The 25,041-nt window shown below is 33.4% G+C and overlaps 2 protein-coding genes across 5 annotated transcripts; both read left to right on the top strand.

Annotated features, from left to right (window-relative positions):
• The first annotated feature begins 2,800 nt into the window (after positions 1-2,800).
• LOC138129695 (putative ankyrin repeat protein RF_0381) lies at positions 2,801-17,564 on the top strand. Its single transcript, XM_069045972.1, has 6 exons — positions 2,801-3,910; positions 3,996-4,058; positions 12,082-12,285; positions 16,260-17,241; positions 17,296-17,346; positions 17,397-17,564. Exons 1-6 carry the CDS (start codon positions 3,869-3,871, stop codon positions 17,444-17,446), a joined length of 1,392 nt encoding a protein of 463 aa, XP_068902073.1. The 5' UTR covers positions 2,801-3,868; the 3' UTR covers positions 17,447-17,564.
• Positions 17,565-18,964: 1,400 nt separating this feature from the next.
• LOC138129698 (putative ankyrin repeat protein RF_0381) lies at positions 18,965-22,403 on the top strand. Of its 4 annotated transcripts, none has more exons than XR_011159347.1 (6): positions 19,565-19,967; positions 20,869-20,983; positions 21,040-21,460; positions 21,514-21,981; positions 22,037-22,087; positions 22,137-22,403. XR_011159347.1 is itself a non-coding variant. In XM_069045978.1 (6 exons), exons 1-5 carry the CDS (start codon positions 19,929-19,931, stop codon positions 22,178-22,180), a joined length of 1,194 nt encoding a protein of 397 aa, XP_068902079.1. In that variant the 5' UTR covers positions 19,566-19,928; the 3' UTR covers positions 22,181-22,220; positions 22,278-22,403. The 4 variants fall into 4 exon arrangements, 2 of the variants coding, with proteins under 2 accessions (XP_068902079.1, XP_068902078.1); XM_069045978.1 differs by having other exon boundaries at positions 19,566-19,967; positions 20,869-21,460; positions 22,137-22,220; positions 22,278-22,403; XR_011159346.1 differs by lacking the exon at positions 19,565-19,967 and adding an exon at positions 18,965-19,542 and having other exon boundaries at positions 20,869-21,460.
• Positions 22,404-25,041: the final 2,638 nt, after the last annotated feature.

Genomic DNA, 25,041 nt, shown 5'->3' with positions numbered 1-25,041 from the left:
ACATATTTTCAAATAAACGTACCTAGTACCTTAAGTATATGTAAAAAAAATTTCATCATATACGGGGTGACTGACGAAAAACCTTTGATGCTGTATCTTGCTTATTTTTTATCCGATTTGAATGAATCACATCAAACGAAATAATTTTCAAAACATTTCAATGCTAACTAAATTAAAAAAAAAATGAGTCTAGTTTTTGACAGATGAACTTGTTTTTTTCAAATAGTACTGTACATTTTTTTTTATTCAGTATTGCAGAGATTTGTTTTTTGAATATAAAAATGCAAAGAGCTACAGGATTATTCACGTAAGATGACGAGCCTGACCAGGTAAAAATGCAACCCAAAAGACAATTCACACAGCAATCTCGATCCCTGTTACATTATCCGGCATTATCATAATGCACATAAAACGTAGACAGCTTTTAAGGTCAGCTTAATGAATGTCAAGTTCTGACAGAAAAATACCGTGCGATCGAATAAAAAAAAAATCGCAAAAATGGCGGTTTGAACCAATCAAAGCATCAGAATAGCACAATCCAAGTAACTCGATTTTTTTTTTATTCGATCGCACGTTACCTCTCTTGATTTAATAACAATAATAAGCAATTAAAATCACAAAAGTAATGGGTAAGTAGGATCATATTGGTTCTGTCATCGTTCAAAAATCTTTTCAAATACTAAAACATAATGCTTAGTAAAGTGTATTTTGGGTTGCATTTTTACCTGGTCAGGCTCGTCATCTTACGTGAATGACTCTGTGTAGGTACCCATTATATAACAAAAACCAACAAATTAAAGAGTTAATAAAAAACAATTTAAAAATGACGTGACAAAAGTGAACAAGAGAAAAATTTGTTCTAAATGCTCGAAATGACTAAGCTAGTGAGCTGTGAAATTTGTCAATCACGTCATTTGTCAAAACAGTGTGATGATAATAATAATAATAAACGAAAGGATAGAATACAATCAGTTTAGGAGTTCACATGATAGGAGCAAATTTTCACTTGTAAGAAATACCGGGTGACTTAATGATTGAGAGGAATTTAGTGGATTGGTACGCCTGGTCATTTGTCAAAGAATTGTCTGTTGATTCGCTTTCTAGGATTCTGGAAATAAATAAGAAATTTTTTTTTTGGCTTTTGAACTGTCATATTTGAATCTGATAGTCAAGTGTACCAACATAAAATCGTAAATTAAAAGTCATCCGGTACTGCCAAAATATATTTGCGTAGAAAGTTCATCCCCAGAACGGAATGCCGTAAAATAATAAAAAAAATTCTTTGATTCTCAAACAGTGCAAGTAATTGAATCTTTTAGGTAAATTAATAAGCTTTTGATAAAAGAATTTTAAAAAAGAGAAACAAAATCAAATGTGAGTGTAGTCGAATTCTTATCATTTATTTATCTAAACGAAATTTCTGATAACAACTAATCTTTATTGAAGATCGGAGACTTTTGAATCCTTTTCAATATCGATAATTCTGGGAATCACATAATTTGTTATAAAAGTGATAAATACACCGTTAGTAATATTTATGTAGAAAAATATTTTCCTACCGATTCTTCTTCATTTATAGTTGCTATACACGGATCGATCACAAAACGATATACAGAGTGATCACAAAAAAACGCCCCAGCTTATATCTTTCTTATTTGACATCCGATTTCAACGAGTAATACATCAAATTAAAGGGTTTAAAAAGTACTATAAACTGAATATAAAATGTTGCAACCCTCCCTTGCAAGGGTCTAGGGTCAACTTTATTTTTTTTAATGGCAACATACGATTTTTTTGGTACAGTTAAATTCATTATGTTTTTCTGAGTTCAAAAATATAGCACACCCTGTATATTTAAATCTCATTCTAATTTCTAATTCTAATAGGAATAAGTAGAACTTTATTCGTAACAGGCTATGAATTACTTATGAAGACATTTTTGTAGTCATGGAAACAATATTTATTAACTAATACAAACAATAAAAACAACAATAATTTTTTTTCAACTGATCTGTTCAAATTGAGCACCATTTTGTTCGAGACCCTTCGCGTGGCATTGAGAAGGCTTTCAGGTGGCGTTTCTCTGCAAGTAGTAATTTCTATTATTTCCGAAATATGCTTGCAACATATCCACAATTTCATTATTGTTCATTTTATTTCACAACACGAAATTGGAGAAAAAAATTAAACAAAAATCACGACAAATAAAGTTTATTTTCAAAATAAATGTTTATTTTTTTTGTGTTTCCATGGCTACAAGAATATCTTAAGTAATTCATGGCCTGTTACGAATAAAGTTCTACTTATTCCTAATAATTTGTAATTGAATTTTATTTATTTCTTATGTTAGAATAACATTTAAATATACAGGGTGTGCTATATTTTTTAACTTAGAAAAACATAATGAATCTAACTGTATCAAAAAAATTATAGGTTGCTATTTAAAAAATTTAAGTTGACCCTTGATCCTTGTAAGATAGGGTTGCTAAGGGCAACATTTTATATCCAGTTTATAGTACTTTTTGAACCCTTTAATTTGATGTACCGCTTGTTGATATCGGATTTCAAATAAGAAAGATAAGCTGGGGCGTTTTTTTGTGATCACTCTGTATGTATTTCAAACTTTGTTAGGTAAATTAGTAAGACACTCAAAATGTACCAAACTAAACACAAACAAACAGAATTGTGCCAGATAACGAAAACAGATAAGAAAATTTAAAACTGCGCAAATTAATGTGTTCACGTGCTCAAAGTTCACAGTTTCTACTTGTAAGTTTGCTATTTAATGCAATAATCTAGGATTATACTTATTTATTTAAGAATGCAGTAGATGTCGCTTTGAATGGAGAACGTTTCACACTGACGAACGCGAAAAATTTGAAAACATACATTGCAAGCAAAATGACCAAAAAAAAGTCATAAAAGAACTTACAGTAGTGGTATTCTAATAACAAAATTGTAGTTTAATGATGCGTTTGAAACAAAAGCTCGATAAGTTTGACACTAATAAGTTAATAAACAAAAAATTGATTAAATATCAAAATTTGACAGTAGTTATCAAAAATCGAGCATTGCCTTGGTCTAAACGAAGGTCCAAACTTTTCTCTCATTTTGATCAATCATCAATCAACCACGGGAAAATAGTCCCTATGCTATTCTATACTCCATACTTAAATGGAATAGCGACTGGAATGGCCTAAGTGACGAAATTGTGAACGCATCTAACTCCAACATCTTCAAAAACAAACTTGATGCACATTTCGATGACGAAGCAAATGCGATCAATAATAACAATAATAACAATGAACGTGTTCTGTTCAACAGAATAAGCCACCTTCAAGAAAATAAAGCTAAAATAAAACTAAAACATCAAAACCTAACCTCATAAATTCTGCCAGTCTATTTACCTCTAAAAGCGGACGCATTTGCAATTTGGATAGAAAAATACAGATTTTTGGTCTTTATAAACTGGTCACTGATTAGTTGCGATATGATATAACGAACATAAAGAACGCAACCTCGACTTCTAAGCGCGAACAAAACATCAATGTCTGAAGTGACAGTTATTAATAACGAATTAATATTAAAAATTAGGTATCGGTTTCAAAAAAGCGGCACAATTTTTTTTTTCCAAAGCTGACTTGACCAGACAATTTTTATAGGTACCCTGTAGATATCACCGAATTCCTACAATTAGAAACTGTGAACTTTGAGCACGTGAACACATTGACTTGCGCAATTTTAATTCTTAGATATTATCTGTTTTCGTTATCTGAGACAATTTTGTTAATTAGTTTGATATATTTCGGGTGTGTCTTACTAATTTAGCCAAGAAAGTTTGAGATACATATACTGTTTTGATGTTGTCATGGACCCCAAAGAGAAGAAAAGAACACTTCCTCTTTCACAGGTATTTACCACTTTTATAAAAAAATATGTGATCTAGAATAACCGATATTGAAAATCATTAAATTTTTTATTATTTTATCTTACAGGTTGATTTGAGCTACTCTGCACCATTCGTTGTTAGGATGACAGAAAACAAATATTATGCACGGGTGAGATAAAGTACTCACAAATGAGTATATCTTCCGTGTTATAGTCGGCACGGAGATATGGTGATAATGTATTCAGTCCCCATAACGAGGAGGCTGGCAACGTCTAAGTAGTTTATTAGGGATAAGTGCTTGGACAAGATATTTTGCCTGTAAAGACTGCCTGAAGAACGCCAGGTAGTGCTGACCGTCTAAAGCGTTTTCTTTGTAATGGTTATAAACCAAATTCGCTAACAGTGACAATCGTTATTGAAGTTAAGTACGGGACTGAATACATTATCACTATATCTCCGTGCCGACTATAGCTGCCAAACAATTATCTGCCTTCCACTTTAGGAACACATACCTACTCTTTCTCGTATTGTATTTTCAATTTGGTTGTAGGTCGTAAAATTTTATGGTACTTTAAGTTAAAGATCTTGCAGGGCTTATAAATCCTAGTTTACCACTAGCAGGTAATATTTTAAGTAGGGTTGTATTGTACATTTTATATATTTGCATTGTACGGCAAACGGCACGCGCCGCTTCCCAACCTTTTCAAACCCAACCATTGTGCCCGTTAATCGCTCATAATATGCAATAAAATTTTACGACCTACAACCAAATTGAGAATACAATACATATGTTTCGACTTTACCTAAATGGATATTTTCCGGTAAAACATCCATTTTTATAATTTTTTTACAAAATGTGAAAAAACGACATTGTTTATTTCATAACTATAACAACCATTGGTAACTGCGAAAACTGATACATATACAAGCATACTATTATATTTTTATAGGCGAATATTTCACTTGAATGAAACTTCATTTCTTGGATTTTTTGCAATAGTTGCACCATAAAACGTCGTATATCACACGTGATCGAAATACCATTATGAAACTCGTGAGAAGTGTCCCACTCGTGCGCAAGCGCACTCGTTGGTCAAAATTCTCACTCTCGTATGATGATGCATCACTTATCTTATAAGTTATAATACACTTCTGGAAAAAATTAAGGGACCACCAATAAAAATTAAAATTACTTTATGATAATCTCCTTAATTTTAATAAAATTCACACACATCATAGTCAAGTGTATTTTACATTATTTAATTGGTATGATGTACGTCAAAAAAATATACAAATTCAACTTAATCTAGCCAAAAAACTAAAAACAGTCAAAATTGCGAAAAACAATAAATTAAGAAATGTAATTTTAAAAAAGCATTAACGTAAACTAATAACTTGTGTTCCCGCCTCTGGTTGCTATACACTCTTGCATCCTTCTTGGCATAGTTACTCTTAATGAGGTTTTGAATGTTCTGTTATGGTATTTGATGCCACTCTTGTACAGGGTCATTATAAATGATTGTCCCATCGCACTTGGCGTTGAAAAGCCACACAAATTTTGAATGTGCCGCCTGCTTCACAACGTTAGACAAACTAGTAGACAGATTTTCACAATCGCCGGTAGCGCCACCTATCGGCGATGCTAGTCTCACTCATGTTATCAAGCTTGCGGCACATTCAACTACATCACCAACGCTCGCCAACGCCTACTAAACTCCGTACTCTGATAGATTGCACGTTTTTTGACAGAAGACAGACACAGAAACTGGTTTCGCGGGAATTAATCTGCAGGGATACAACGGTTTTCTACATAACGTAAAACAATTGAGATGGAGAGTTTAGTATTTTTCACTGCTTTATGTTTTGGAACTAGAATTTAAAAACGTGCAATCTATCACCGTATGGAGTATACGATGGTAAACTTCGTCCAGCGAGAGATTAGGAGATTTTAAAGTCTATTAAAATAACCCAACACTACAAAATGCACTAGAATACATTAATTAGAGCATAATTTCAGGGCAAAAATGTTACTGCTTGAAGGATATATTTCAAATTTTATGTGCCCTAGCTACTCCTTGCTCTACGTAGAATTTAGCGACTTTTATGTCAACCAATCTCTCGCTGGACAAACTGTAATGACCCTGTATAAGCAAGTTTTACAGCTCTTCAAGATTAATGGGAGGTACATGAACACTTCTAACTCGTCGGTTCATGTGATCCCACAGGTGCTCAATGGGATTTAGATCAGGGCTTTTCGCTGGCCATTCTAGACTGTCAATATTTGCATCTCTCAAAGCAATTGTTACAATATGAGCAATGTGTGGTCTTGTGTTATCGTGCATAAAAATAAAGTTCGGACCAAAATTTTCAGCATATGGCTGTACTATTGCGGGCAAAAAAGTGGGACATCAAATTTCTGTCAGTTTTGAAAAATTCGATATAGTTCAAGCTTTATTGTCATTTTTTTTTGACACTATTCCAGCTGACAGTTTAAAAATTTATTTTATACTCCTATTTTCCTTTTCCAAATGCCCTCTTTTTTTGATAAAGGTAGATTTTGATTGGAACTTTGCATTAAATAAATATTCACTACGTGCTTACTTACAATCGTTCCCTACAACCTACAAAACCTAATGACAACGTCAATTAATTCAAAGTAGGGTTAGAATCAGGTAAGGGTTGTTTCACATTTTAAAAGTCAAGACAATGACGTTGATGTCCCACTTTTTTTGCCCGCAATAGTGCATGAGGTACAATAATATCGTCCCTATATCTTGCTGCCGTCATTGATCCATTTCGCACTATAACTAATTGTGTACGATCATTGAAACTTATTCCGCCCCATACCATCAAATTTATCAATTCCACGAATGTTGTGCACGTACTATGGCGGCCAAAAAATTTTGGCCGTCACTTTCTTGACATTCAAGTAAAGTGTAAATAAACCTTTAGGAATCGTAACCCCACTTTCGATTCTTGTCATTTTGACAATCAATTTAAACTGTTTGAAGCTCAGATATTCCAAAAATCCGACATGAATGAACAAAATTAGAGCAATCGTACATAGATAACCTGAGGTAAACGTTCTGTGTAGTAGAAATGACAAAATTATTTTGAGTTTTGAAATTTACCACCCAAAAAATAACGTTCATATAATCATGATGACAATAAAGTACGGATTACACTTTTTTTTTTGAATTGACAGACAATGACGGCCAAAATTTTTTGGCCGGCATAGTACCTCTCACCAAGTCTTTGCAAAACGAGAACACGACAATCGTTATTGGAAATGTGAAACGGGACTCATTAGTGAATAGAACTGAGTCCCAGTGTCTTTCATTCCATAACTGGTGGTTTAAAAAGAAAGACAAACGATTTCTTTTATGTAAGGTTGTAAAAATTGGACCAGCTGCAGGTTTTCTGGCAACCAGATTGACTTCTTTCAACATCCTTCTTACAGTTTTTGTTGAAATTTCTTTTCGAGTATCCAAACGAAGCCAACGAAGGTCATTTTTTAACTCCCGAGAGGTTACAAAACGCTTCCTTAAAGCCTGCAGTTCTATGTATGTAGTGATCTTCCCTGGCGGTTGTTTTTCTTTTAGCACCTTGTCCTCTTCTTCTGTTAAAACTGCCAGTGATCCTATGCTTGCAGCAGCTCTTTGTACCACAGATTTGTTTTGTTGGTATTTAAAATTTGAGCAACTTCCCTCCGCGAATACCCTTCGCGGAGAAGAATAATGATTTAAGACACTTCCTCAACTCTAAGATGCCGCCTAGGTATACTTTTGGTTTAATATGTGACGGAAAACAGATTTTGTACTTTTGTAATGATAAAATCAATGCTTTAGTACAGTAAAACAACTCAAAATAGTATCTCTAACAAGTATTTTTTGTTGACATTCGTTTTTTGAAAACAAGTGTTTATTTCTTTATGGCATACTATAAAAATGATGATGATGTAATATACACTTAACTATGGCGTGTGTGAATTTTGTTAAGATCAGTGAGACTTTCATTAAGTAATTTTAATTTTTATTGGTGGTCCCTTAATTTTGTCCAGAAGTGTATAATATACTATTACGACATTCCTTTCAGAGATGAACTTTATATATAAAAATATCTGAAAGCATCTTTTGCAAGTGACAATTTGCTCAGGCTCATATGCTCATGTGAACTCCTAAACTGATTGTATTCTATCCTTTGTAATTCTCATAATGTTGAATTTTATAATATTAAATATAGTTGTTTCAAAATTAGTATAAGAAACGCTGTTTAGGGTTGTCACGTCACGAGTGTATTGTTTTTGTTTATGTTATTGTGTTTGGTTAAATTGTTATTTTATTATTGTTCTTCCACTGTTAAATGGTATTTGCCATTAATAAACAACTGTCTAAATGTCAATTACCTAATTCGCTCTGTGATAAAAACGCGCCAAATGTTGTTGCAAGTGCTTCACTGCAATCCAATGGTGCTAGAGAGGTTAGAAAGCGCAAAAAACGGACTATGGAAATGAATATTTTTATTATACGCGAATATTTTCGGATCGCCAAACTACAGGATGTTGTGAGTACTTACAGACTTGATTTATTTAAAGCGTTCCAAAGTAAGTACCCCCAGTTTCCTGTTACTATTCAAAATTTAGCTGACCAAAGAAGAGCCATTATGAAGAAAAACTATATCCCTTCAGCAATTTTAGAAAAGTTCAAAAATGATGTTAAGTTAGAATTGTCAATTAATTATTCCGAAAATAATGAAGTTTCTAATAATTTACTCCAAAATTCTGTTGAACCGCAAAGTTTACAAAGATTATCTAATCATAATGACTCTCTTTCTGTTCAATTCTCGATTCACCAAGCAACACCATACAAACCGACATACATAATTTAGACTTGAGTTATAATGATATACATGTTATTAATAAAAATTTTTACTACCATCAAAATTTTAAAGAACAAATTGAGGATGAATTCAATAGAACTCTTAACGAATTTGAACACAGAGAACCATTTAATAGACCACTATTACCTAAACAACAAAGTTCCAAAAAATTCTTTGCAATGATTGAAATTTTAAATCAATTCATTTTACCTGAATTTGTAAATAACACAAGTTTTAAAAAATTACACTGTATTATACAGTGAGCGGCAAAAGTATGGAATAAATTCATTAAAAATTAAAAAAAAAAAATTCAAAAAAATTTCTGGACAGGTCGATTTTAGTTTATAAAAATACATATTTTAATAAAAAATAAAATTCCAAGCAGTCATTTGTTTTCGAGTTATGACGTCATCGATAGTTTTTTAAAATAGAAACCCCCTATTTTTTTCTTGATTCTGATAGCCCTTTTAATTGTCTAAATGACAGTATGTATAAAAATTTTGTTATTTTACATAAGGAAATTTTTGAGAAAAAAAATAATAAAGTTGGAAAAAATAAATTTTATAATGAACAAAAACAAGTCACAAAATCAAGTAGGTAAATCAAACAGTCAAATGTTACTGTCAATTTCATTCGCATGTGTTATTTGTTTTACAAAACGTTTTCGAAAATTACTCATTTAACAGAAACAACGTATAGAAATTTTTATTTTGATTGGATGCGATAGATAAAACTAAAATAGGGGGAATTTCTTCATAAACTTGCTTATTGTCAACAAGCTGGGGGATGGCAATTCGAACATTTAATTACATAATTTTAAGTACTTACTAACACGGTTTTTGATTTGTTTTTGTTCGTCGTTATAAAATTTATTTTTTCCAGCTTTATTTTTTTTTCTCAAAAATTTTCTTATGTAAGATAACAAAATTTTTATACTGGCGTTTAGACAATTAAAAGGGCTATCAGAATCAAGAAAAAAATAGGGGGTTTCTATTTAAAAAAACTGTCGATGACGTCATAACTCGAAAACAAATGACTGCTTGGAATTTTGTTTTGTATTAAAATATGTATTTTTATAAACTAAAATTGACCTGTCCAAAGATTTTTTTGAAAAAAAAAATTGTTTAATTTTAAATGAATTTATTCCATACTTTTGCCGCTCACTGTATACAGGCTGATTCACGTAGCCCGTTCATTAGAAACTTTTTGATTTCCCCAAATCATATTAATATGAAATTCAAAAAGGTATATTATTATACTCATGTCACATCGTGAGGAAGTTCCTTAACATTGACACAGAACATAATACACAACAAAGTCAAAATGCGGAGGCGAGACGCCGGTAATTATGTTGATAAGCACTGCACTATTACTTGATAGTAATATCCGTAATTGTGTATGTACTCCGGCAAAATTGCCGTGCCGCCGGGTGGAGGTGGGATACGAAAAATGACTATATCATTCATTACTTTATAAACCAATAAGAATCTTTGATTTTCTTTAGTTGCCATGTATTACAGCGGTTATTGTAGTAACCAGGGCGATTTCGAATACACGAACCTTTGTATATTCGAATATATATATACCAACCTTTGTATTTTCGCTCGCCGCCTTAACTTACAAAATTTTTTGCGCTAACCGTCACATTAACGTCACATTAAATCGCTCTGCTACTGAATGCGCCCAGTTAGTTTCGGGAACCTGTTTATTTGTTTATTTATTTATTTTATTCATGATATAGTCTACCCGTATACAACTCGAGGATGGAAAATTCTCGATTACTCGACGTGTTGCCGGAAACACCACTCGATCTACGATCTCGTGATGTTTCTTTTTGGCAGGGCTTCTAATTGGGCGTCAAGCCTGTTAGCCGTCAACAATAATAATAATAATAATAATAATAATAATAACACGTCTCGTATAATCGAGAATTTTCAATCCTCTCGTTGTATAATATATGAAAATTGGTAGTTGACTATAATCGACTACTCCAAGTTCAAATGAAATATTTTCAAAATGGTGGCACTTCCGGAAATACCGGAAATCGACGCCATCTTTATTTTTCTAAATGGAAAGGTCTCATTTTGACTTCACATTTCGATTCTACGTTAAATTTTGAGTTTAGAACGTCTTTTTGTCAACATTTATCTGTCATCGTTTTTGACCTACGTCATCGTTTTTTGCAAAAAAGCGAGGTTGCAGGGCTTCATTAACAAATTTATAACTCTTGAACCATTGGAAATAAATAATTGATTTTTTTTAGTTGAATTCCTAAAGACCTAGCCGATCTTTTCCCCCATTAGTAAAATTTTTTTAATGTTTCATACGCCTACTGAAATTTTTCAAAATAAAATCACTTTTAACACGTCCATCATTCATCTATTTTTTATACAACTGGTTTGCATTGCATTAAAAAACGCAGTCGTGTTTTTGATGTTTATTTTAATTTAAAAAGTTCCTTTGTTGCACCCGTTCGTGCAATAAAGGGTAGCTTTTTACACTTATATCTTAAATGACTATAAATAACAACCGAATACATTGTTTAAAATATAACGAATATAATAAAACATTAATAGAAATTAAAGACACTTTATTACAGAAGTTAAATATTTATTCTAAACGACTAAAAAGATAGGTACAAAAACAATAAACAGCGGAAATTTGAAAACAAACTATTTAGAAATAATGAGAAGTTGTTTTACGAAAATTTAACAGATAATAAAACTCAAAATAATAATGGTATACCAAATATAAATGAAATTAAAGAATTCTGGTCAAACGTATGGTCAAACGAAGTTCAATTTAATAATCAGGCAGAATGGATTCCTCATTTAGAAAATGAGATACCAGATAGTAATAATTCACATCATATTCAAATTAGCCTTAAAATTTTAGTAAAAAATATTACTAGTTCACATAATTGGAAATCCCCTGGAGGTGACCAAATTCATAACATTTGGTTAAAAAAATTTACTTGTATTCATTAATGCTTACTTGATCACTTTAACGGATTTATTAGGGAACCTAACACATTTCCAGAGTTTTTGGCCCATGGTATAACATATCTGAAACCAAAAGATTCCGATACAAAAAATTCATCAAAATATAGGCCAATCACATGTCTGCCTACAATTTATAAAATTATGACATCTTGCATTAAAGTAATAATTTACGACCATTGTCAAAAATTAAATATACTTAATGAAGAACAAAAAGGTTGTGTTAAGGAGTGTTTTGGTTGTAACTTGTAACGGATAGCTTAGCTCGTTTCACACAACCCCGGCAAAAGTTAATTTGGCCGAGAGCCGTTGCAGAGCTATGACGATGTACCACCAGTCATGTCCATGTTCGCGGAACACGAGCCGTCACTGCGTGCTAATCAAGCGAGAAGTGTGGATAGGGGCCGACAGTATATGCCACCTTTGTCATCATACCTCAACCCCCAAATTGAAGAGACTGTGAAAGAAAACCCGTTAACAAGTACCCAGCAGTTGGACAGACGTCGTCGTCATGATACGGTGAGTGCAAGAGTGCAAAAAGGGTCAATGTGCACTTCCACCGGCTTATGTGTGTAAATTATCTCTTATATGCACTTTGGCCGGTAAATGTGTACAGTGTCCTAGTACTTCTGTTGAAGTTAATCGGTATATTATAGGTCTGTACAACGTATGTAATTACTAATTAGATATGAAATATGATTTATTAAAAAACAACAAATTAAAATAGAAAATAAACTAAACATAAGGAACAACAATACATGGTGTTTTCGAAGTTGAGGGGTTCCTTGTAACACGAGATACTATACATTATTCTTAAAATTTTTAGCCTAAATCTTCTTAGTAAAATGTTTGTATTAACGTGTATTAACGTGTGTATTTCTCCGCTGTACTAGATTAATAACTGACGTGGCCCAGCATGGTTTCTTTCTGGAAATAGCTGTGCGTAGAAAAAAAAATATAATACTCTCTGGACGCCGCAGCTGCATTCTGATAACGTGATAACATTGCCCATATACATTAGCAACATATCTGTGAGCTCATTATTTTCGTAATGATAAAGCCATTCCGACTAATTAGGTGACAACTCTGACAGTATTTTTGATTAACGTTCATGCTCATTTGATTTTTTTTTGTCGACTGTAATTACACGAGAGGTCTTTTTTTGTCCGGATAAAATTGATTTTTTTTACGATAATTTGGTTGCTTGGTAAATTGACGACACAAACCACCCGATAAAAAAACGAGTCCGAAGGACGAGTTTTTTTATCTGGTGGTTTGTGGAGTCAATTTACCAAAAAGAAACCAAATTAGAGTTTAAAAAATGAAATTTTATCCTGGACGAAAAAAACCTCGAGCGTAATTCGATGAGATAATTTAATGAATAATAATAGGTAGGTAATTATGAAAAATTGAATTGGCCATTTTGCACGTCAATTTATTACAAGCTGTGTCAATGTTTAAAATTGTTGGTTCGTTATCATAACAACAAACAATAATCAGGTTCGAAAAAGTTTGCCATGGAAGTTTAAGCACATTTTATCCAGATGCAAAGTTAGGGCTAACTTTATCCGATGTCAAAGTGACAAATACATCGCGGCTTATGGGATTTTTTATACATGAATTAAATTATCAATTCTAATTTCTAACAAATCAGCGCAAATTTGAGCAGGACCGGTTTCAAAAATTTCAAAAAAATGAACTTATTTTATCTTCATTGCCGTACACATTTTACTAAGGTGATTTTGGCCAAAACTCTTTAGAACAACGCATCCTATCACATGTTAAAAGGAACGCCTCAACTTCAAAAACACCCTGTATACATTTTTTTAAAGAAAACCAAATTGCTAGTTAGTCTTTATTGCGACAGGGATTGCTACCGTGGGATTTAGAATTACATAGTACCAGTGAAGCTTTACACTGGCACTTCTTTGTTACGCATTTTCCCCTTCAACTGCATTTTTTAAAACGTGCACATTACATTTGTCCCTCATTGTTATTCAAACTAAAACATCTACCAATTGCACTGTTATGTCGTTTCAACCTAGACCTAATCTCACACCGGCGGGTATCCACATTCACCGGTTATTCTCGCTTGGTCTTAGCGTTCTTAGTAAATTTATATCCACATTTACCATCCGCCTTTGGTAAATGTGCATACAATCCATGTGCGAAAACGATGACTGAAAAAGATTGCTATGCACATTTACCAACGAAACCGGTCATCATGAACGTTTACCGGTAAATGTGTACATTCGCCCCCCTACGCACTTTTTCCGTAACAGTTACCCATTGCTCATAAATGGGGTAGATGTTAAAAAATTATACTGCGCCAAAAAATTGTCGCAACACTAAACATATTTTTGCATTACTTAAAAATGGCAGAAGTAATTGAAGCAAAAATGATATACATATAATAACTTATTATTATGTTAATATTATGTCAATATTATGTTAGGACGTTTACGTTTGTGTAGATATCTTTTCTCATCATGAAACAAACAATATTTTCGAAATTCGATGTGTTACGACAATTTTTTGGCGCAGTGGATATGCTCACTCAGGTTTGTAGTGTTTTTAGAGCCATTTCGTTTCCTGTATATTTTTTTTCATTTGGGTCATCAATAGCAAAGTTATAGCGTGGGATGATTTTTTAAGACAGCCTGTATACATACATATACTATTTTATCTTCAAGCGGATCACAAAAAAAATCGGACACGAACTCATTTATTTATTTTTCTTTTCCTGCAATGACAATCTTCAAATTTGCAATTTTCAAATTTTAAGGCACCAGTAATTTCTACTTCCCTTGTTATTGGTACTTGAAGTTTCGATAATATTAGGAAAGTCTATTATCCGTTCATCTGACATCCGCAGTGTCAGTGTCATTTTTTATCCAAATTGGTCGAATGTACGGTCGGTGGACAAACAACAGCAACATTACTAAAAAATGTTGCAGGCAACTTGTTGCCAATTATTGCCTTGGTGTAAGGCCGACTTTAGGCTCATTGTTGCCTGTCAAATCGAGTGAGCGATATAACCTAAGTTTCCAACAATTCAGAAATCACAATAAATGTGAATAGTAGATTAATTTTCCTTTGTTGTATTTGAATGTTTTCAATTTGACTAATTAAACTATTATAAAATGTGTTGCTGTTTTCCATTTGATGATTTGGGTACCTCATTTAAAATTGTCACAAAATAAAATAAATCCTCATCGTCTCGTAAGCAATCTCCTAGTCACACTTAAATGGCTAACAACCACACGCAAGATAGGTTTCACTTTCGTTTACAATGAGTACGTTTACACGGGCTGCTAACGCCGATTTTATTTAACCTTAACGTTTCGTAATTTTTACTAATTTTGTATTAGGGTTTATCGTGCGGGCGGTAAAACTTGAATCATGTAGTAGGTAGGTACACCGTACAAACATATTTCATGTCAAACACCAATGTCCAATTTTTTGCAAATTTTGTAATAAAAATAATTGGAGATTTGAAAAATCACTCGTTTCTATATGGTAAAATTGTCACTTATAATTACACGAGAGCTTTTTTTTTGTCGAAATAAACTTGACATTTCAATGAGAATTTTGTTGTCTGGCAATTTAACCAAGAACACGTCCGTAGGACGAGTAATTTTTTCTGGCAGTTTTTTGAGTTTAATTGCCAAACAACAAAACTCGAATTATAAATGTCAAGTTTACTTCGACCCAAAAAAAAAGCTTGAGTGTAATTCGGTAAGACAATTTAATGAATACGTAAATTACAATGATGCAGACCTACTAGAATCAGACGCTTTCAAACGTTAGATTCCGTTTTGTCGCTGGAAAAGTTAGGGCAAACTTTTTTCGCTGTCATAATGACAAAAACACCTCTGCTTATGGGATTTTTAGTGTATGAATTAAATTGTTAAAGCAAAAAGTTTTCGTGAAAGTGAAAAATTTATCCGATAAAAAAATTAGGTCTTGTTATTTTACCTGCGAAAAAATTATTAACCAGTAGGAGAGAAATTCTACTTCTGGGTTCGATTCAGGAGTAACCCCTTCTAATACTAGTACCTAGTGAAAAAAGATTTTTATCCACATTCCGCTCAAATGATTACAGCACGCGCCTTCGACTTGTGCTGCAACCTTCATTTTCCTAGATAAAAACCTTCTTTACTTGCTCATGTAATAATACATATACTATATTCTGATTGTTAAATTTTGAAAACATTGTGTCATTATATCGGGTGTTTTTTTTTTTAATTTCATGTCGTAGTAAGCGTTGATGAGTCGATTGTGAACGCACCACTCGTATAAAACGTAAGATTTTAAACAGCTGATCCGTGATCCGTAACCTGTATAGTGCGTTCACAATTGACTCTTCAACGCCTACTATGAGGTGAAATTTAAAAAAACCCGATAGCTGCATTTTTGTAACTATTATCTTTCATTTTGCAACCCGTATTGTTTATTTCCAGTTTGTTGAATATTATGTTGTTATGTTTTAGACCCGATTATACAATGCTTTATTGAAATGTGATACCACTGTTCTTACCCAAATGTTGAAAGAAGGTTATAACATGAGTGAAATTGTGTTTGCTGTACCAAAGCTGCCTAGTGATCTGTTAGCAGAACAGTATACATCACTCGAGTTCGTAGTATTCAAGAATGATCTGGTCCTTGCCCGGTTTTTGCTCGAAAAAGGTGTAAATCCCAACGTAGAAGGACCAAATGGAGATACTCCTTTGATCATCAGTATCAAAGCCGAGTTTCTTCAAATGTGCGAGAGTTTACTAGTTGCGGGTGCAAATACCTGTAAACCGGATACAAATGGCAAAACTCCTTTATATTGGGCAGTGGATAAAAAAAACCAAAAGATAATAAATCAGCTGTTGGATCACGGGGCTGAATTGACAATTCATACAGCTTTATTACATGCTATTGATTTAGGCTATTTAGATGTGGTACAGTTATTGGTAGAAAGAGGGGCTCCCCTTAATGTAGTGTCTTCAGGAACTCCCTTAATTCGTGCTATTGAGCGAAGTCATTCGGATATTACAAAATATCTAATAAAAAGAGGTGCTGACACAAATTTGGCTGATAAATATGGTAATCTTCCTCTAAACTTGTGCATGGGAAAACGTAATTTTGAAATATTCAATTGCATGATTGCAAATGGCCTCAAAGTAGACGCAACACTTGCAAGCAGTTTACTTGTATGTTCATTAGAAATGGAACAGGTAGATACAGTGGAATATTTTATAAAGCAAGGAGCAGATGTCAACCAAAAAAATAAAAATGGTCAAACGCTTTTGTCTACCGCTTTGAAAAATTCCGATTTACGATCTTTCCGATTGTTAATTGAATCCGGAGCTGATCCCCGATTGGCTGAAGCTGAGATTAAAAAAAAAATGGCTAAAGACGACGACTTTGCCATTTATATGAATTCACTGAATCTAGAATCCAAAATAAAAAAGGTCACGATTCGAGGTAACTGAACTGATATTTAAACTGCATCAATATTAAAAAAAATATCTTTTACAGAAAATGGTGCTCCCAAGGGAGAATCGACGGAAAATGCTTCATCGCTCCAAGGTAATCAATACTTTATTTTAATTGCATTAATATATCCCACAATATTCCAGGTGCAACTGGTCATGAAGAAGCTCCACTTCATGTGAATAAGCATATATAAGATTTGCTTTTAGATTATATCAAAATTATTGAGAATTGACAATGTGAATTATGTACTATTAAAATATCCCGTTTGTGTAACTTATTTTTAGACATCATAAACTTCTTCACAAAGTTAATGCACTACCTTAAAATTTCGAAATACCTACAAATTTTAATTCCAGAACCGTCAGATTTGGACACCTTTAACAATCCAGGAATCCTTTACTGCTTGAACAATTTTATCACTGACACTTTTAACAATTTTCTAAACTTTAATAAAAATATTAAACTTCATGACTGCAAAAAAAACTTAATAACGGGTGCATACTCTCAATCAGGCCCCATATTGTTGCTCCCTAATCGATATCTTCCCATATTTCCATCTCTCGCTGTCTTACCTTGTGAAGGTTAGCTGGAGGGGGCATTTGCTCATGCAAACATCGTCCCATATTATCCTACAGATGTTCCCTTGGATTCAGGTCTGGACTTCTTGCTGGTTAGTTCATAACCTGAATACCAACGTCCGGAAGGTACTCTCTCACTATTCTGGCAGTATGAGATTTTGCGTTCTCCTGCAACAGAATGAAATCACCCCCAAAATAAGGGACAAATGGGACACGTGAGGTTCCAAAATGTCTGTAATGTGATTACGACTATTCAGGGATCGACGATTTACAACGTGCAAGCCTGTGGTGGCCGTCAGAGAAATGCCACCCTAAACCATCAGAGATCAACCACCAAATCGAATCAATTGCCTGATGTTACATGCGCTCCATACACGCTCCGGAAATCCTCAGGGGAAAAACTGTGCAGTCCTGGCCTTCCGTATTTCCTGAGTACGTGTGGCAGAAAACTGCGGGGACTTGGCGGACTGTTCAGGCGACCGGATGAGAATAAAAAACAACGATTCTGAATAACTGTGCAGGTCAAAGTAGCAGACCGATCGGAGTGTGTGTGGCATTGCATCAGTTCAGTTTGGTTGAGGCCGTCTTTCAGACAACGGAAGCCGAAAATTTCTGTAAGAGTTTATCAAGATTTAATAGTCGGAATCATACTTTTGGCAGGTGAAAAGTAAACTCTATCATGATTGAGTGAAAAAGAAAGCTGTCTATACGCAAGCGATTTTTGTTATTGACATGTCAATTATTTCTTGGTACTGTAATGATTAGAATAGGTTCGCTCAATTAAGAATTTTTATTTTAAATATTTAATTTCAACAAAACGTTCATAACAACCATTCATTGGGGGCGGAATTTTTGTTGGTTATAATTTTATGTTTCTCGATGCCTTTGTCGGCACAGTAATCCCTAAAAGTGGCATATAATAGCATATTATATCATAAAGAGTAGAAGTGAGTCTTTTTGTGGCAAGCCCAGAGACTGAAGACAGAGACGCAGTCGAGCTATTTATTATACAAGTGTTTAATAAGCAGTGTCCGGACGAAATAGTACCGCACAAGTCGACCAGTACAACTTTGCGTAATACCCCACTCACATATAAACACGATTCAGCTGGTTCGTTTTCAATAACAGGGAACCAGCTGAATCGTGTTTATGTGCGAGCGAGGGATTACGCAAAGTTGTACTGGTTGACTTGTCCGGTACTATTTCGTCCGGACCCTGCTAATAAGGCAAATAAGTCACCAAAGAAATGTTTAGTCACGAGAGCTTGCTCGAGTGGGCTAATATTTCTTGAGTGACTTATTTGCTGTTAAGGCACGAGTAATACATAGTCTTATCCAACACCGAATAATGTTGAAGAAGTCACAGCCAAAAAAAGAGTTGTTCTAATTTTAATTCTAATTTTATGTATGTATTACATTTTTTTATGTTCAATAAACTGTTCAATTCTCTCTAAACTGTTTAATTTTATAAAAACAGTTTAATTAAGGGTTCATAAGTCCACTAGGGTTTCATAGACCTCATAATATATTCAAAATCGGCATTATTACGACTTCATAATAAACAGGTGTTGGATAAAAGTATTCATATTTCAATAAATTTATAGTTCTAGTTTATAGTACTGTTGGACATATTGCTTAGACTTATTCCAGATGACGGTAAGACAGACCTAGCGAAGCCAGAGTGCAATATCTTCAATATCTTCTAATATTAGGTATTACAAAAAATTATGTACAAAATTCGTGTCTAAAGCTTCTTTTTTGCACTTGTGAGCTTTAAATAACTCGCCAACGACTCGTTATATAAACTAGGTACCGCTAATACCAGAACGACAAAAGCCGTGATTCAAGATTAACTGATAAGTGATGATAAGCCTATCATTCAAAATATCTCCTATTATGAAACTTGTCGTTACTTCTATATCAATGAATTCTTATAATTAGAAACTGAGAACTTTCAGCACGTGAACACATTAACTTGCGCAGTTTTAATTTTTATTATCTGTTTTGGTTATCTCAGACAATTCTGTTGTTTAGTTTGGTATATTTCGGGTGTGGTTTACTAATTTACCCAACAAAGTTTGAGAATTATTGTTTTGTGATGGATCTGTCTATGGTAACATATCATTCAGCAGAGTGGGTAGGAAAATAGTTTTCAACATACATATCATCAGTGCTGTATTTACCACTTTTGTAAAAAAATTATGTGATATCCAGAATGATCGATATTGAAAATGATTCAAAAGTTCACGATCTTGAAAAAGACAAGAAATTTCATTTAGATAAATATGTACCAGATAAAAAATTCGAAATTTGAATTTTCTGTTTTAAACTCTTTTTTCTTCAAATCTTGCAGTGCCAAACTACTTTTTACTTTTTCATTTAAGTCAAGCTAAAAGTATTTATATTCCAAGTCTGATTGCTTTTTAACAATTTTTGAGAATTTTATACATACACATTCTTTCTGCTCCTGCAAACTTGAGATACCTAAGTGCAGCAGTTATTCAAGAATGGGAAGAAATAAACCAAGCTGTCACTCAGCACCTTTTTGAAGGAATTGCCATGACGAATAGAAGCTGTAATTCAAGCTCGACGAGGCACTATACGATATTGAGATTTCCCAATAAACTATTTATTTGTTAATTTGTTGTTGGAAAATAAGTGTGTAGCCGTGATGGCGTACTAATATTTATGTCAAGTTTTGTGGCATTCTTCTTTGCATATGGATGGTCTGGCCACAATATCGTTGATCATACTTTTATCAACAAATAGTAAGAAAAAACTCCCACGAAGTTCAATCTAAATACATGTTAGTGACTCTCTAATAGATTCAGTCATCCCGCTGGTAACAGAAAAATTAAAATTTAGATTGGCTGGCCGAGTATCGTCCATTTTGGTCTTCTTTTCTGCTAATGCTTCTTCATCTACCTCTTCGATTTTGAAAGTTGTTTCATTATAGCTGCATTTTTAGAATTGTTATTTTACATTTTGCAATCCTTATTGTTCATTTCCAGTTTGTTAAATATGTTCATATGTTTTAGCACCGATTATACAATGCTCTATTGAACAGTGATTCCACTGTTCTTACCCAAATGTTGAGAGAAGGTTATAACATGAGTAAAATTATGTTTGGTGTACAAGTACAATGGTGCTTAGGTAAATATACACCACTCGAGTTCGTAGTGTGCAAGAATAATCTTCCCCTTGTCCAGTTTTTGCTGGAGAAAGGTGTAAATCCCAACGTAGAAGGACCAGATGGAGATACTCCTTTGATTATCAGTATCCAAACGGGGTTTCATCAAATTAGCGAGAAATTAATAATTTTGGGTGCAAATACCTGTAAACCGGATAAAAATGGCAAAACACCTTTATACTGGGCAGTGAACAAGAAAAACATAAACATAATAAATCTCCTCTTGGATCACGGGGCTGAATTGACAATTCATACAGCTTTATTTCATGCCATTGATTCAGGCTACTTAGATATGGTACAGTTATTGGTAGAAAGAGGAGCTCCTCTTAATGTGGTGTCCAGATCAACTCACTTAAGTAGAGCTATTGCGCGAGGAAATTTGGATATTGCAAAATATCTAATAAAAAGTGGTGCCGATGTAAATTTGACTAGTGAATATGGTAACCTTCCTGTAGAAATGTGTATAAAAAAACTTAATTCTGAAATGATGCAGGAACACCCTTAATTACAGCCGCTCGTGGAGAGCATTGGAATATTGTAAAATTTCTAATGGAAAGTGGTGCCCAATTAAATTTGGCTGATAAAAATCTTCCTGGAGTGCGCGTGGAAAAACTTAATTTTGAAATACTCAATTACATAGTTGAAAAAGGTCTCAAAGTACACGCAACCTTTGCAAATACTTCCTTTGTATGGTCGTTAGAATTAGAAAATGTAAATCTGGTAAAATATTTCATAGAACAAGGAGCAGATGTCAATCAAAAATATCAAAATGGTGAAACGCTTTTGTCTATGGCTTTGAAAAATTCCGATTTACGATCTTTTCGATTGTTAATTGAATCAGGAGCTGATCCACGATTGGCTGAAGCTGAGATTAATGAAAAAATGACCAAAGACGCCGACTTTAACATTTATATGAATTCACTGGATCTAGATTCCAAGATAGAAAAGCTCACGATTCGAGGTAACTGAGGTGATATTTGATATATTGTGTCAATATTAAAAAAAATCTTTTACAGAAAATGATGCTCCCAAGGGGAAATCGACGAAAAGTGCCCCATTTTTCCAAAGTAATTAATACATTATTTTAGTTCCATAAATAAATAGACAATTTTTCAGGTGGAACTGGTCACGAAGAAGCTCCACTTCGACGACAATCCTGATATTTTACGTTTGCTTATATTTATGGAAAATGTTAAACATGTGGGACCGAACAAAATAGACACGATTTCTGCAAGAATTTATAAAATTTGGTTTTAGGTTATAGCCCCTCTACGGTTATAGCACAACATTTTTGACAATTGACAACGTGAATTATGTACTTCTAAAATATTCTGTTTGTGTAACTTATTTTTAAACATTATTATAAGACTTATTTTCTTGCAACATCCTCTTAATTTATCTTTCATAATAACTCTTAATTAATAACTTTCTTGTTTATTTAAATGCATATAAAAACGCACATTTTTAAGAAATAACGGTAATCGTTTCTTGACTCTTTTAAAATACAGGGTATAGTTCATTTCAGAAATATATGCAGTGACGTCACGTTTGAATCAAGAAGTCGACATGCCGTTCGTCCGTATTTGACATTTGACAGCAAGACATAATACGAGAGGCTAAATAACCCAGGACGATCCTTACCAATACGCATGCGTTAGTAACTTGGGTGCTTTGTTGTTACATGTACCGCATGGTATTGGTAAGTAGTGTACCGTGTGCTGCGCGTATGGCAAAGAACAGTAGATGAGTAGAACATAAACTAAAGATATAATTATGTTTTTAGAATCTTTTAATAGGTCTATTATCGTATTCAATTTGGAGTCGTTTATGGCTATCTATTAAAGCACTCGTAGTTTAATTGATCTCTAAGAAAATTTTTATCAATATTTCAGTGTATTATTGTCATTTACACCAAAAAACTTCCAATATTAATGTTCAAACTCTACTTTTTAACATATGTTGCAGATGTAGTTGCATCCGTTACTTTGAATTACCAATTACATAATACAAAATTCCCTAGAATTTGAAAATTTAATTTTTAATTTTTTTATTTAAAAATTTTAAAAAATCTAAAAAATAACAAAAAACTCGCCTACGGGTCGTTTTCTAGACCTGGGATTCGTGCGCCAAATCAACCCTTATAAAACTCGTCCAAACATTTCATCACAGTTTTTTTAGCAGCACATTTAAAATCGTTTCCTCGGAAACGCATACATTTAGTAGAGTTACCTTCAGGAAGGCGTGTGTCATTGGTTATCTTAAAATCGATTTCATTTCAAAACTAATATACTTTTCACGTTCGTTGTTGTAGAATCCTTGTTGGATTAAATATTAAAAGTCACAGTTAGCAGCTGACGCGCGAGTTGTGGGACATTCTGTATAAATGAGTTTACTACATAAAAAAGGTCTTTTATTGTATTGTTTCTTATTAGATACACAAGTGTTGTTCTAATTTTTCAACAATATTTTCTAAGTCCGTGAACGTCAAATTTAAATAACACGCAAAATTATAGGACTTGCGCACAAGTATGGAATGGCCTGGGTCATTTAGCCTCTCGTGACATAATGAGTTGTTTATGTTACCGCCATTGTCAAGAAATTATAGTATTTTCTAGTGTTGGGCATAATCGATATATTTTGATAATCGAATAAATCGAAATAATCGCTTTTAATAATCAAAATATCATTCGACTCTCCTATTATGGATGATGCGCATGCACAGTGTTGTGCATTTATTTCGAATTTCTTACGCCGCGTCGAGTCAGACGCACGTCGATAGTTCTATGTTACTCTAATCGTACGGTTGGAAGTGAGATACATAGAGCGACCATCTTAATAGCGCACCTAGCAGAGCCAATGAACTTGTTTGACATGTCTTGAAAGGAGATAGCTGCATACACGTAGTTCGTGTTATAAACTGATACAACTGCATATATTTTAGAAATAGACTATATTTCACGACTGATAATAAAAGCTGGATATTTTAATTTCAGTAGCCAGCTTTTTTCGGAAATGTATTTTGGGTTGCATTTTCAATTCCATCGGGCTCACTGTCACTCGTGAAATACCTACTCTGTATTTGTGACCAAGTCACATATTTCTTTCTTGTTGATATAAAATTTTTACAACCTTGTCAAAAAGACTCGAAAGTTTAAAATTATTCTCTGTCAAATTGACACAATAATTGTTAGAGGTAGAGTAAACAGGTAATAAAGTGGAAATAACAAGTAAAAATCTAAAAAAATTACAAGTGTTCAATTGAAATGTTCATCAAGTTGGCTTCGACTTTATTTTTGAAAAGACAACATCGTAAATTAAGTTAGTTAGACAAAGATAGCGACAAAGATCAAAGCCAATTTGATGAACTTTTCAATTGAACACGTGTTATCTTCTTCTTTGTAGAAGAAATTGACCTTTTCGTTACACTAAATAGCAGCATCCAAAAACATTCGATTTATCTCAATAATCTGCAAATGTTTCATTTTTTTCCTATCCATGGAACTAATAAAGAACAATCAAGCTAGACTCTTATTGTAATGTCAATAATAGCGTCAATAAAAATTGATATCCGAAATAAAACAAATATTAATTATAAATAATGGCCCAAGGATGGAGTCTTGTGGAATACCATATACGATTAGGTATTTTTTTCGATGACCTGTACTCTCTTGAACCTAGCTCTTTGGAGTCATTTCCTTTGAAGTGAGCTTGACCGAGCTGAATACTTTTCTTGGTTGAAAAAATACAAACCCACGTTTCGCAAGTACCATTTTCTAGACCCATTCTTTATCCTCGTCTGCACCGGAACCAGAAATTAAAATTCTGGACGCGGCAGGATCTCGCTCCACTTAGTTCGCAACGAAACACGCAAACGGTAAAAAATAATTTTTTATTCATGTCCCAAACCGCATTCGCCTCGCTGTACAAACTCTTTTCGTAAACATAAACACTTCGTTGCACTGATATTTAAACAATCAGAGCGACGTTTGATGAAACAGTCAACAAGATCACCCGGACCCCC

This window comes from Tenebrio molitor, chromosome 4, assembly GCF_963966145.1.
Source record: "Tenebrio molitor chromosome 4, icTenMoli1.1, whole genome shotgun sequence".
NCBI lineage: Eukaryota > Metazoa > Arthropoda > Insecta > Coleoptera > Tenebrionidae > Tenebrio > Tenebrio molitor.
The sequence above is the reverse complement of the archived record's forward strand: the minus strand, read 5'-3'. Positions and strand labels throughout refer to the sequence as shown.